Raw genomic sequence first — 13,908 nt, 5'->3', positions numbered from 1 at the left:
TCTCGTTCCTTGACGCCTTCCAAGTGAAATCACAAAGAGCTGCTAGAGCTATTTTATTTTTATTGATTGATTGATTTGAGAGAGAGAGAGAGAGAGAATTGATTTGTTCCACTTACTTCTGCATTCATTGCACGTTTCTTGGATGTGCCTGGGGATCCAGCCTACAACCTTGGAGTGTCTGGACAGCTTCCTCCCCAACTGAGCCACCCTCGGCCAGGGCAGCTAGAGTTAGTTTAACACAGTCAAGCAGGCATAAAGAGTTTCAGTGATTGACAGACCGCATTTGGAGTATGGCACCTGGGCCCATAAGATTACAACGGATTATAATTATTTTTCAAAAGTTTGTTTGGGTGTTGCAAGAAAAGGCTGGACCCTACCAGGTGTTTAATTTACTGCTACCTCTGAGTCGCTTAAACAGGGAGGAGGGGAGCCAAAGAGCCCGCCCCCTACACACACACACTCACCAGGCCCTTAGCACAAGCTCGTTTCTCTTCCCTCCATTTCTCTTCTCGATTCTCCTCTCTCTCTCTCTCACCTCCCCCCTCGTCATTTTAAAACCTTTATCTCTTTGGGTCTCTTTCAACCTCTGTTCTTCCTTTCTCTCTCCCTTCTCCTCTCTTTCCTGCCATCTACCCTCCCTGCATTGTTTGAGAACTTAATGTGTGTCAGGCCCAAGGGCAGCGAGTAAGTTCTGGGGGCAAGCCTATAACTCACTTCTATCTGATTTAATATCCAAATTAACTGGGCCCAAGCAACCTAGAATCTTTCACTTCTAAAAGGCATGAGTCCTCCTTTTTTAAAAATCTTTTGGTACAAAATATTCAGTTAAAATCTCAGAAATGTCCAGTGGCTTTAGCATAACTCTCAAAGTTACTTGGGGTCATCCGGATGAGAAGGGTTGAGGGTTGGGGGTGGGAGTGGAGAAAAAGGGATAGGAAATTGAAATAAATTATCTGAGAAACATTAATTCAACTGAGTCATTTGAAATAAGTGATACTGTTACTGATTGTATATCACTGATTTGACTTTGCCATTGAAATAAATAGTTGTATTAATTATATATGAGTGTGCACATCCATGGACATATATACAGGTTATCTGACACAACCTATGGAGAATTAAAATGACTTTCAATTAAGAGCCTTTTAAATCTATGTACAATTTTCATTTTTTATAGCACACAAATATCAATTTACAAAAGGGAAAACAGAAGGCTAGGAGGGGTGTTTTTGTTTGTTTAATTAAATTTTTATCCATCTAAATGTATTTCCTTTCACCAAACTATTTTAGTTAATTTCTTTAAAGTCTATTTTCACACAACAACAAGACTTATAGGACTTAGTACTGAGCTAGGAAATGGGAGAAGAAAACATGATTTTTATAGCTGATAAAAACTTTTCCTATGCTCACTTTGGCAGCATATATATCAAAGTTGGAACGATATAGAGATTAGCATGGCCTCTGTGCAAGGATGACACACAGACTCGTGAAGCATTAAATGAAAAACTTTTCCTATGTTTCAAATCTGAGCAGGCCTGGCCACTTTCCCTGATGACTTGCACAATCTGATTTCAGAAAAGTTTTCCAGTATTTCTCTATAGGAGTAGATTTGGTTTTAAGTAATAATTGCTTCAAAGGGCAGGACCATGCTACCAAGCAGGTGGTGAGAAGCACTGGGCCCCTGGAGCCCATGCTGAACAGGGAGAGACTTGGGTTCACTTCCAGTTCCTTGTGGCACGACCATCACTGAACCTGGTGGGGCAAGCCCATGGTCATCATCTGAAGAGAAAGGGTTGCAAATAGGATAAGGGTCTGGAACAAAATAGGTCCTCACTAAATATAGTATTATTGTCACCATATGTACCTGTTAATCCACACATTTTTGTTTCTCTTTAGGCTTCCTTTTACAAAGCAAAATGTTTTCTGATCAGTTGACACAAAAAAAGAGAGAGGGGGGAGAGAGAGAGAAAGAAAGAAAACTGTAATTCCCAGAAAAAGTTTTCTCATAGAAGAAATCATTTTGCTTATCACCACCAAATCAGATACCCTCCCCACCCCCCGCCGAAACCATGCCTCAGGCTGTGATGAGTCTGAAAAAGTCCCTGCCTGCAGGCTGGTGTTGCTCAGTGGTTGAGCCTAGACCCAGGCACCAAGAGGTCAACAGCTCTACTCAGGTCAGGGAACATGCCCAGGTTGCAGGCTCCATCCCCAGTGTGGGGACTATTGATGTTTCTCATTGATGTTTCTATCTCTCCCTTCCTCTCTCTCTAAAATCAATAAAAGCATATTTTTTTAAAAAAAAAGAAAAAGTTCTTGCTGGCCACCCAGTGACTGAATTCATGTTCCCAGCTGGGAGACATCTGGGTGAAGACTCCTGCGCTACTCAAAATTCCAAAAATACAGGACATTTTTAACTGACTTAAATCATCAGGAAGCATATCCAGAACCTTTTGTGACATATTAGAGTCTTCCCAGGATCCTCTGGGAAGAACCCTGGGGACTGGGCTCTTAGGTCCTTAGCTGAGGGGATGGTAAATCCTCCACTTCCTAATGTAACTGCCAAGTGGGAGGGGGGGATAAGGGGAAAGAGTACTTTCCAATTTTAACCCACAAAATTATATAATGGATATCTTTCCATTAGCTAGCATTAATTTTTATACCCTTAGATAAAGTCACTGCTTTTACCTTTGCTGTTCTAACTATGGGCCTCCCAGTGACAGTGAAGAGTTTATTTTCGCTTTTGTAAAATAGGACCCATACCACAGCATGAGATTGTTGGAAGGAGTACATGGCAAAAAGAAACATACATAGAGCAAATAGATTAGCACCTCCAAAAAAATAGACCCTCCTCCCTTAGTATTTGTTGTATGAATGTTAAAGTGTGTGAATCCTAAAAGGTACTGAGCAAGTTTCTTTTTTTTCTTTTTTTTTTTTTTTTTTTTTGCTTCCCAAGAAAAGTTCTGTCAAAATGGTCCACAGCAAAAAATGATTCTACAGTTACATAATTCTCTTTTACAAGAAGTGTGTGTGTGTGTGTGTGTGTGTGTGTGTTTCTTGAAGGTCATTAGCTTCTTCCCATAAACATGAAGATGTTTAGCATGATTAACAATGGTTTCAGAAAACAATTTTCCTGCTTGCTATCTGGGAGCCTGTGAAATGAGAATATTGAAAATGGTATGTTTCCCTCTTACAACACTACTTGACATTTATTTTACTAACAATCAAAGTATTCAAGTGTTCTACAATTTATTTTATTATGGTGTCTCCTCAAAAATCGTTTTCAAATTAAACTATTTCTTTAAAGAGTCTGCTGAAATAGTTATGTGAACAACTCTCATTTGTATCCTTATTTTTATTAAAGATTGCACAAACTGGAACCAACCAAAATACTGACTCCACTGTACATCATTCATTATAAAACAACAAACATCACATTTGTACTCTACCAAATAGAACATTTTCTTTAAAATTATACATTGCGTGCTCTTAAATGCATGCTTTAGATATTTTACATTTATCATTATTCTCTTATAAATAATTGCAACTTGACCAATTTGTACACCTGCTACCACTATATATTCAATGCGGCAAGGCGCAGTCTTTGACGGGAGAACAGATGAAATGGAGCGAGTGTGTGGACGCGCATCTACCCGATGGTAACTACTGTTTTGCCTGTGCAGTGAAATGCTAATGTAAAACACGCACACAAAACGTCGTTTCAAAAGGCACAGAAAAGAACAATTTTAAAATACGTGGCAGTTCAAATCCGCGCCCTCAAGGGCGCTGTGAGCTTCTCATTAAACTCGAGAGCCGTCGGCCCAGGGGAAGCCTTTCCGCGGAGTCCGAGGCCTGGGTGCGCCTGGACCCAGCCGGGCAGGCTGTCCCGGAGGCCAGGTTTCTTTAAGCCGCCTCTGAACCTCTGCTCGGAGTTTCAGCATCGGACCTGGGACCCCCTCACTGTTCCAAAATCTGGGGCTTCACCAAAATAAAAACGACTTTGTCAACCAGGTCCTTCTCACCACCAGGAGCTCCTCTTCTCCCAGAACAGAACCCCACTTCCCTCTGTCCACACACACCCCCTTTCCCGGGAAGGCTGGTTAGGAGACGCGCTCGCCGCCACCCCCGGCCTCGGGGTCGCTCTGGTCGTCTGTGAAGCAGACGTCCACGTCGCTGTCGTCGTCGCTCTTGGCCTCCCCAGGCTCCACGGGGCAGTCGGGCTCGGCGCCCGGACCCTCGCGCGCCTTGGCGAGCAGGTTCTGGCCGGGGTGCCGAGACTTGACGTGGCGCTCCAGGTCTCGCCGGCGCACCAGCACCTTGCCGCAGAACTCGCAGCGGTAGGGCGTGTTGCCTTCGGCGTGCAGCCGGATGTGCTTGTTGAGGTTGCTGGGGTCGCCAAAGGGCCGCAGGCACACTTTGCACTTGAGCGGCTTGTAACCCGTGTGCGTCCGCATGTGGATCTTGAGCCCGTACTTGCGCGAGTACAGCTTGCCGCAGTAGAGGCACAGGTGGCCCGTCTTGGGCTTGCCCGCGCCGCCGCCCGCGCTGCCGCCACCCCCCGCGCCACCCGACGCCACGACCGCGGGCGGCAGTGTCCCCGCGTCCAGGCGGCCGCGGCCCTTCCCAGCCGCCATCTCCGAGAGCTGGTGCGTGTGCATGGCAATTTCCCGGTCGATGCTGGCCAGGGAACCCAGCTCGGCGGGGCTCAGGGTGGCCGCCGCCGCCGCCGCGGGCCCGCTGAAGTAGGAGATGGACTCGGGGTACTTGAGCAGCCCGCCGAAGTGCAGCTTGAGCGGGTAATACGCGGCGGCGGCCGGCGAGCCGTACAGGAGCTCCCCGTTGTAGACCGTAAAGGCCGGCATGACGGCGGGCAGGTGGCTGCACTCGCTCCCGGGGAAGGCTTTGAGCCCGCCCGCGTCGAGGGCGGGCAGCGCGCAGCGCTCGAGGTGCAGCCCGGCCACGGGAGACAGCTGCGGGTAACGCGCTCCTGGCAGCGCGGCGGCGGCGGCGGGGGGCGCGCGCTCCACGTGCTTGAAGGCGGACGCCTCTTCCGGGGGGCTGGGGAGCAGAGGGATGCCCCGCAGCGCCCCGGAGCAGGGCAAACCAGGGGGAGGCGCCAGCGGCAGGTCCCCAGCGAGCAGGCACTTCGGGTGGTGGTGGTGGTGAGCGTGGTGGTGATGGTGATGCCCCGCACCGCCCGCCGCCGGGTTCTCCCTGCTTCCCGGGAGCCCTCCCGCCCGACCCCCGCCCAGCAGGCCCGCGCCGGATTTGCCACCGCCCTCCTCCCGGTAGGAGTCGCCACGCGCGGTCGCTGCAGTCCTGGCCAAGCTGGCAGGCTTGAAAGCCGAGCGCACGCCAGGGTAGAAGGCCAGGCCGCCGCCCCCCGCTGGGGAGCCCCCCACGACGCCCAGGAAGTGGCCTTGTCCCCGGGCGGCCCCGCTTTGTTCCAAGGCGCGGTCCACCTGCTCCTTGCTCTTCTTGGACGGCCCCCACTTGGCAGGGATCGGCGAGGCGGCGGAGGGCGCAGAAGAGGCCTCGCGCTTGATGCCCTCCCGCGCTCCGCAGGCCTGGGCGGGCGGTGGGGCCTGCGGGTGGGGCCGCAGAGTGCCCGCCGGGGCGGCCCTGGCGAAGTCGGGCCCCGGGGGTTTCGGAGAGAGGCGGAGGCCCTCCGCAGTTGGGGCCGCGCCCTGGCGAGGCCCGTGCTCGTGGTGCAGGTAGGCGCGGCCCGCGCCGCTGCCCAGCACGCAGTGGAAACGCAGGTGCGCCTTAAGGCTGTTGGGGTATTTAAACGTCCTCCAGCAGTACCAGCAAATGTAGCGCTCCTCCCCTGGGCAAGAAAGAGTAGAGAAGCGACCCGTGAGAGGCGAGCAAGCAAGAAAGAAAGGTCCAGCGCACCCAAGGCAAAACCCAGGTTTTGACCAGCGGTATGGGAAGAAGCAATATTCTTGGGTCCCCGCGAATAATTGGGTTCTGTAGCCTCACTCTAGCAAGGACCCCGAGAAGCCCCCAAATGGCCAACTCTGTCACCGTCTCCATCCTCTGAGACTACTTAGAGGCCAAGAGGGGTGATGGGGCCTTTCCAACGAAGACTTTCTCCGGGCCATCGGAGCAAATTCTCGCTAAGAGAGCAGAGCTCAGGCAGGTTGGCCAAGGAAGAGACAGAGCAGAGAGCAGCTGTTACTTTAAATCAAGTGTCGAGGCTGTGCTGTGCATGGGCCCATCTGTTGGCGTTCGCAGAATAGGTGGCGTATGTCAAGGAGTTTGGATAAACTGAACAAAGGCCAATCTAAAGGTCGTGAGCTCCTCATTACCAGGCGAGACAATATCCTGTATGTATGGGCCATATGTAATCATCCCTTTTCATAGAACAATGTCTTTTATGTCCACTACCCACCCTTCCCACCCCCTCTCAGCTTTAAATACTTTGCCTGAGGTTTTCCTGGAGCGTGACCAACTGAAGGACCACATAGGGACTATGATTTGCTATTCTTCAAAATTATTTGTATCTTTATTTCCTCTTTAACCCCACTTAATTTGATGGGAGAAAATAAAAAGTCCTATGTCCTGATATTCTGAAAGCTGAAGGATAATGTTGCATTATGTTGTCAGTTTTTAATTAATTAACTCCTAGATGGCTGCACAAATCCAAGCTTAGTAAAGTCCTTGGAAAAGATATATAGTTTATTTTTATTATGTGAATATATATGTTATATAGATAAAGATACTCAGCTTTTAATAAGTGCACAATTCTCTACCAGGATCTGTATAGGTGCTTTTGGTGTCAAATCTTTTTTGTGTGTTTAATATTATTAACATTAGTTGCTTTTAATTTTGTCAGGGCCTGTGAACACAATCAAGGGACACATGTGTGAAACAGATCTGACCACATAGTGAAAGTTAACATTCACTCAAAAAGACCGTGTTACATCTGTACAGAGAACAGGGAATTGCAACTGTGTGTCTTTTTAAATGTTCTGGTTTATTGGTAATACTGAGGGGAGGGATTTCTGTGAAAAAGAAGTCAGTTGAGTCCCAAGAAAGTATCCAAACTAAATGTCAGTCTCATTCAATTAAATGGAAAAGCTAGAATTTCCCTCCATGCACACAAGTAGCTCAAACTTTTAAAACGTTACTACAGAATAACAATGAGGGGGGAATTGCATATCTTCCTTCCTTCCTGTATTTTACTTCTGGCTTTGCATAAAGAAAGCAGTACCCTCCCTCATAACTAAAGTGAAAGTTCAAGTAAGAAGCAGTTTATTCCAGCTGAAGCCACTGGGAGAACAGAAAGAAAAAAATGGGGGAAGGATTTTGCCTGTCAGATCCTATCCCAATTGGATAGAATAAAGATTTGGGTAAAAATATTTCAATATTTCTGTTACCTTGTATTGAACAGCCATGTAAAATAAATCTTGAAGAAAAGAGAGAAGAGATCTGGGTTCTCTAGATGGGCATGTTGATTGAATATTTTAAGTAACCTCTTTTCTCTTAAGTTCAGAACCTCCCTCTCATCGCCACTTTTTAAAGAGGGAGTTTTCAGAGGCTGCCCCGAATGACTCAGCTCAATGCAAAGCCAAGTAAGCTTTGTTCCTAAGACAAAGGGTCAGTATTTTCTTTAATCTTACTATGAAATTGAAATCCACTGGAATTAGTGAATATTGGAATAATAGCAGCCATCCCTGCTTATTTCTTTCTCTTTGTAAGATTTAAGCAAATGTGTGTTTTCAGTTTCAATATATTTCTTTTTTCCTAACCAACTGACATGTTCTCTGGACTCTGAAACCAAACCTATGCCCAAAGTGTTAAACACACTTTATGAGTGACCTCACCCACTCTCCTTCATGTAACCCTAAGGTTGTCAAGATTTCAAGCATCTCAAAGGTGGGGAAGTCAGGATTCAAAATAATCCATACATTCCCCAAAAGGAAAATGGTGTCTGTTTTGGCGCCTGTTACCAAACAGTGTTTATAATAAGCTCGATTGACTGAAATGAAAACACAAGGGCCACCACTGAAACAAGTTGCCTTTATACTATTTGAGAGTGCCTGAGGAAGGGTGTTCTGTGCAGAAATTCATGGCCCCTAAATGCCAGTAGCCCTCAGAATTGTTCAGTAGTTGCAGATTTTTAAGTTCTCCACTATGGGGCTTTTATTATGTTTCTCTTTTTCTGGAAGAAGTTGACAAGAGAATTTAATATGTGATGCAAGTAACGAACTACTTTAGGATAATTGTTTATGAATACTGTACATATAAATCTACACACAAAATCAATAAAATTTACAGAAGACAGAGATACTTTGAAGGGAAGTGATTCATTGGTCCAAATAAACTTATTCGGCCTTGTTCATGAAGTTTCTTAATTTCCACATTTGTATTAATTTATTTAACGCTATTTGTAAATAGATGAGATTGAGCAGGCAATGCAGGAGGAAAGCATGCTAAAATATTTCTCAGCATTTATTATGTTGACTTTATTAACTGTGTTTTTAGGGGAAATTACAGATAAACAATTGGCAATGGAAAAAGTCATGGAAGCATTAAAAGGGAGTTTCTGGATCTTAACTACTTTAGCACCTCACAGCTTTTTTTCCACAGGAAGTGTTCTTCAGTGTTTTGGGAAGGTTTTGAAAATGTTTTTCTCTTTAGTTAGTGCACCTTAATTTGCATAAATCCTCTCTTGGCTTTGGAAGGGATCAAATAAATCTGAGAAGAAACTGGGATACATCCCAAATTCAGTTTAAGTAGGGAGAGGGGAAGTGCATAAATACCATTTAAATGGAAGGGCCTCAGTACCTGCCAACTGACCAGCTGTAAGTACCGTAATGCTGCTAAAATGCTGTAGAAATACATGACTCTCCTTCAAATCAGTGGAGAGATGCCCCTCCACCTTCTAAAACCATTCCAGGTTTGTTATGCTTTCTGGAGCTCATGAGGTGATTTCTCTAATAATATGTTAAGGCTTCTTTATTGATTCTTAATTGAGTAAATAATTGTCTCTTTGGATATGCAATAGGAAAGGATGACCCCCATGAAATTCATAAACAGTATTTTTTTCCCTGCCACCGAGAACCAGATTATTATTGTCACTGTTGTAATTTACTGTTGATTTTAAGGAGGTAGTGGTGACGTCACCTTTCTGCCTATACAGACAGGAATCATGAATTCAATTTTACACAGCATGAGAGAGGCTTTTCAAGTCTGGGGATTCACCCAAAGCCGGGAGGAGGGCTGGACTCTTGCCCACCCACTGAGGCCCAGAGGCCCTCTCAGAAGCGGTACCTTTCTCATCGTGAGTCGGAGTTGCAATTGTGGGGATGTCAAACCACTGAGCCAAGGAGTTGGAATACCACACAGTCAGCTCCTCCCCTGGCTGCACGTCTCTCAGTGCTCGGTAGAAGATCTGGGACGCAAGAAACAGGACAGCTTGCTGTCATTTCCTGGGCAATTGGTCAAAAAACAACTGACAGGAAGGTTCAAATCCCTGCTCAGACACTGTGTGACCTTGGAAAAGCTATTGGACTTCTCTGAACCTCAGTTTCCTTATTCTTCAAACGGGGAAAATAATAGTATCTACCTGGGCTTTTAAATGAGAGTTGGAGCTAAAGCGCTTTGCTCTTAATATTGGTGGCGGTCAGGCAGATAGAATTGGCAGCGGGAAGCCCACAGTACCTGTCCTCCGGGTAAGTCTGCAATAGCTTCCAGAGTCTGTTCCTGGGGGTTCCTGGCTGCCCGGATTAACCCTATCCACTCCAGAGGGGAGCCCCCCGACTCGTCCACCAGCTCCCCTCTCACCATGCGCACCTGCAACACAAGCAGTGGTCGTCCTTCCCGCACCACAGCCAGGCCCACAACCCAGAGGGATTGTTCTCCACCCCACCCGACTCAGGAACACGGTTGTGTTCCCTTTGGCCACACCTCTGGGGGCTGCTGGGAGGAGGGTAATTACTTAGGACCCTTGCCTGGGGGAAGGAAAAGGGGAGGCGGTCTAGCATAACAGTCCCCCTCCTCGCCCCACCTGGGCATCATCCCCTCCTGAGCACCTGGGCGCCTCTCCTACCAAGACAGCCCCCTCCCCACCCAAGCCCTCCCTCTCGCGGCTCTGAGAGCAACCCCATTATCAGGGTAGTGTCGTTTCGAAGTCAGTGCCAGAACCCAGAGTGTCCCCCAAGCCCTCTATACCCACCCCACCCCCATTCTCCCTGCACCGCGCAGAGGTCCTGGAGACCCCGGCTGCAACACTGTTGGGACAAAGTGGCCGCAGGCTAGCCATTTAAAAGCAATTAAGGCGCATTTAAAGGAGTAGTGCGCGGCACACCCGGCACTGGACCGCCGCGGAGAGGACGATTGCGTGAGCAGCCCGATGCGGGTGCTGTGGGCTGAGCACCGGAGAAATTTCTTACAGGAAAACTCCAGAGAGCGGCCGGCCGAGGCAGAGTCCTCCCCCACCCCGCCCCCCACCAGCCCCCGCGCTTCCCCGCGGCCGTTCGCCCCCACTGGGCGGGCTGGGACGCCCGCGGGCGGGCGGGGCCCTTGGAAAGCCCTCTGCAGTCAGGTGTCCGGACGCAGCCTGGGGAGTCAGAGCCCGGGGGCTGGCCTTGACGCCTCCCAGCTGTGACCCTGGGCTCTCAGAGCCCAGCGGCGGGCGCCCTCGAGCCCGCGTCAAAGCCGTTACCTGGCTCACCCTCTATCCTTTTACCGCAAACCCACAAGTAGACATCCGAGGAAAGGGAAATCTGGGGAGGTTCTAGGAACTGAGAGTTTCCCAAGGATCGTTTTTTCGGACATGAGATTAAATTATGTTAAGGTAAATTTAAGCCTCAAATTAGCATATTGAAGGAAAGGCGGTAATGAAAGTCCTCCACTGAGCGTAGTAAAACGGTGGAAAGGAGCGTTGGCGGAGAGGCCAGGGACACCCGCGCCTCTGCTGAGCCCCCGGAGCCGCGGCGAAACCCTGGGCTCCGAGTGGCCCCGGCACGCAAAGAGCCCCTTGCACCCCACCCGGGGCTGTCTCCCTCGCAACCACGTCCTGGTCCCTCAACCCGGCCCACGTTCAACTCTCAGTGAATGCGACTTGCGGGGGAATAAGCCGAGTCCCCTTCCACCTGGCACAGTTAGCAGGTAACGAGCAGCTCAGTCACCCCTTTCTCATCTACCCGTTTCCTAGGCCAGGGAAAAGGGAGGCGAAGGGCAAGGGTCGAAGGTCGGGATGGCTAATACCTTTTTCTTGGGCCCGGGTTCCCTGCGGTCAGACAGGTACTTGCCCAGCTTGAAGGTTCCGGGCACCGGCCCGAGGCGCAGGCCGGCGGGGATGCAGCAGTCAGCGCTCACGCTGACGGCCGGAGCGCGGGCCGCTCCGTGCATGGCCGCGGGCGCGCGGGGCAGGCGCCTGGGCTCTCGGGCTCCTCCGCAGGGCGGGAGTGACGGAGCCCGCGTCGCGCGCGAGCCTGGGAGCTGCGCCCCGACGTGCGTCCTCCGCCCGCGGAGTGACAGTGACGCGGCCGGGCATGCACTGCGCCTTTTCTATCCCGGCGGGCGCCTTTTGGCACCGCCAGCGCAAGGGCGCGGAGTTTGGTGAGAGAGTTGCGCTGCGGAGCAGCTGCAGAGTCCCACCCGAGAGGGTCACATGGAGTGGTTCCCTCAGCCCCCTGCATAATCGAGGCCTCTGAATGGCTGGCGCACAATGGTCCAGGCGACCTTCCCATTCCTAAAAATCCAATTTGTCAAGGGCGAAGAAAAGGCGCTGGTGAATCAAAGGTCCGGCGGGACCATTAATCCTCAGCATGGGGTATTGTCTTCGAGACAGTTACGATATTTTAAGTGACAAATCCACTGTATAATTTCTCCATAAATTTTACTTCCTTTTATTGTTCACCGACAAACCAGTTTTGGGAAATAAGTGACTACTTTAAGTCTACTTGGCTGATTCCTTTGAGCCTTGGTCTACTTCAAAGATTTTTAATTCTCTCCCCTTGGCTTTATTGTAAAGGAGATTAAACAAAGAGATGGGGACTGTTTGGAGGACTTGTTAACTTCTATTGATTTCTGGCGTGTGCCATACAGAAATTAGGCAGGTACTTGATGGGAAAACACCAGAAAATACCTACACTTTTTAAATAACGACCATATTACCATTTCAGGGGATTGGGTTCAGGCCAGTCATCTATTTAGAACAACCCTCTGTCCAGTCCCGCCCGGAATATGAAGCCTCCGGACCAGCTTGGGGAGACAAGGCCAGCCGCGCGCCTCTGCTCTGGACCGGCCCGCGCTGCCCTGGAGGCCCGGACCGAGCGGCCGCAGGGCCCCGGCTTCGCGGAGTATCCGGTACCCTGACCGCACCCGAGGGAGAGGAGGGGCTCTGCTCCCTGCTTTTTTGTTTTATTTTGGTTTTTTTGTCCCGTCCCCCCGCCCCCCCATGCTAACCAACTGCCCCAAACCCTGATTTGCTTTTAAGTTTAACACGGTGAAGAAGCACTTGGGGTAACTTCCTGAGAACTAACAAATCGAACTTTTCTTTAAAAAAAACTCTATCGAAGGGGCGGTTGAGGGGGCATCGGAACCCCTGCCTATAGCCCAGTTCCCCAACTCGGAGCAGGGGTGCCTCGGAGTGAAATCAGGGCGCTCGTGGGTTTCTTCAGGAAAGTCCCGGGTTTGCGTATCTTCAGAGCGCACAGCCGCGTGCGCGAGTTCATCAGGTGCCCGCGACGCTCCGCTCGCGCCTCCGCGGCTCCGCTAATCCCGGGCCCTGCTCCCGGCTCCTGGGCACTTGGTTGCGAGCCCGACGCGGAATCCCCCGCGAGGCCCGAGTGACTCTGGGTGTGGGGCCTGGTGTCGGCGGCCCCACCGCGCGCAGGCGGGGGAGGACCCCCGGGCCGCCGCGCGGAACTCTCCCCTGGGCCCTGCCCCGCCGCGAAGGTGCGGTGCGTAGGTCACCGGCCGGGTGACGCTGATGAACGACGACGGCAGGACGCAAGGTGGCGACACCTGCAGCGCGGACGGTTTCGTCCCGTGAGGTCCCCAAAGAAGCTCCGTGTGGCACCCCTCGGTGGAGACCTGAGTTCGCCACACTGGACACGGCCCGGAGGCTCGGGGTCGTTCGGTCTGCTCCCTGTCGCTCAGGACTCGGGGAACTTTCCTTCGTGGGTTGCTTCAGAGCCTCAGTCTCCTAATCCTTCAAATGGGAACGGTGCGAACACGAGGCTTCCCCCAGCGGCTGCGAAGGTCAATGGCGATGATCCGTAGAGCGACTGGGTTGGGGGCGCTCCCAAACTTGCTTAACGGGGGATCCAGGCCAGGTCTACAGGACACGTGGATGGCCCGCCTCGGGGTGACTCCGAGTCCCGTGTAGCCCCGGCTGCTGCGGCAAAGAAGAGAGCCGCTGGGGGGTCTGCGCGTCCGCAAGGTGCGGCTCCCCGGACCCCGCAGCCACACCGTGCCCAGGGCCACTTTCTGAGGGACGTGCCGCTGGTTCTCCCCCCGAGCGCCCTGCGCGGGCCGCCGAGCTGCCGGCGCGGGGAGGGGCAGCCTTTGATCCCGCGGCCGTGAATGGCGAAAGCCGGGGGAGGGGAGGAGAGGAAGCCGCTCCGGAGAGCGGAGGGCAATAAATTTAAGCCATGAACATGTCCCTCTAACCTCTGGCCTGGCGACTCCGGGATGACACCCAGTTTAAATTACCAGCTCTGTGAGCGGGAAGGGCGAGCGCGGGCCTGGGTTCGGGGCTCCTCCCCGGCCGTCCTTAATGAGTGAAAAAGCGTGAACGACACGCGAACAATTTTATCAATAGGACCATGTAAAGGCCGACTGTGAGGAAAGTTATTTATTAATATAGCCAATTGTGGCTGGTTCCCAGCCCCACGAGAAGAAAGGGACTGCGCCAGAGGCATTCACACCAGCTCGCCGAGTTTTATTCTGTCC

General features: G+C 50.9%; 1 protein-coding gene across 1 annotated transcript; it reads right to left on the bottom strand.

Moving 5' to 3' along the window:
* Positions 1–4,097: 4,097 nt before the first annotated feature.
* Positions 4,098–11,358, bottom strand: PRDM13 (PR/SET domain 13; the record flags this gene model as incomplete). The annotated part of the gene is made up of 4 exons (XM_081140214.1): positions 4,098–5,824; positions 9,277–9,397; positions 9,667–9,798; positions 11,215–11,358. 4 exons carry the CDS (start codon positions 11,356–11,358, stop codon positions 4,098–4,100), a joined length of 2,124 nt encoding a protein of 707 aa, XP_080996340.1.
* Positions 11,359–13,908: the final 2,550 nt, after the last annotated feature.

The sequence above is a fragment of the Miniopterus schreibersii genome (assembly GCF_964146895.1).
Source record: "Miniopterus schreibersii genome assembly, chromosome: 6".
NCBI lineage: Eukaryota > Metazoa > Chordata > Mammalia > Chiroptera > Miniopteridae > Miniopterus > Miniopterus schreibersii.
Note: the sequence above shows the minus strand (reverse complement) of the source record. Positions and strands in the feature narration are given on the sequence as shown.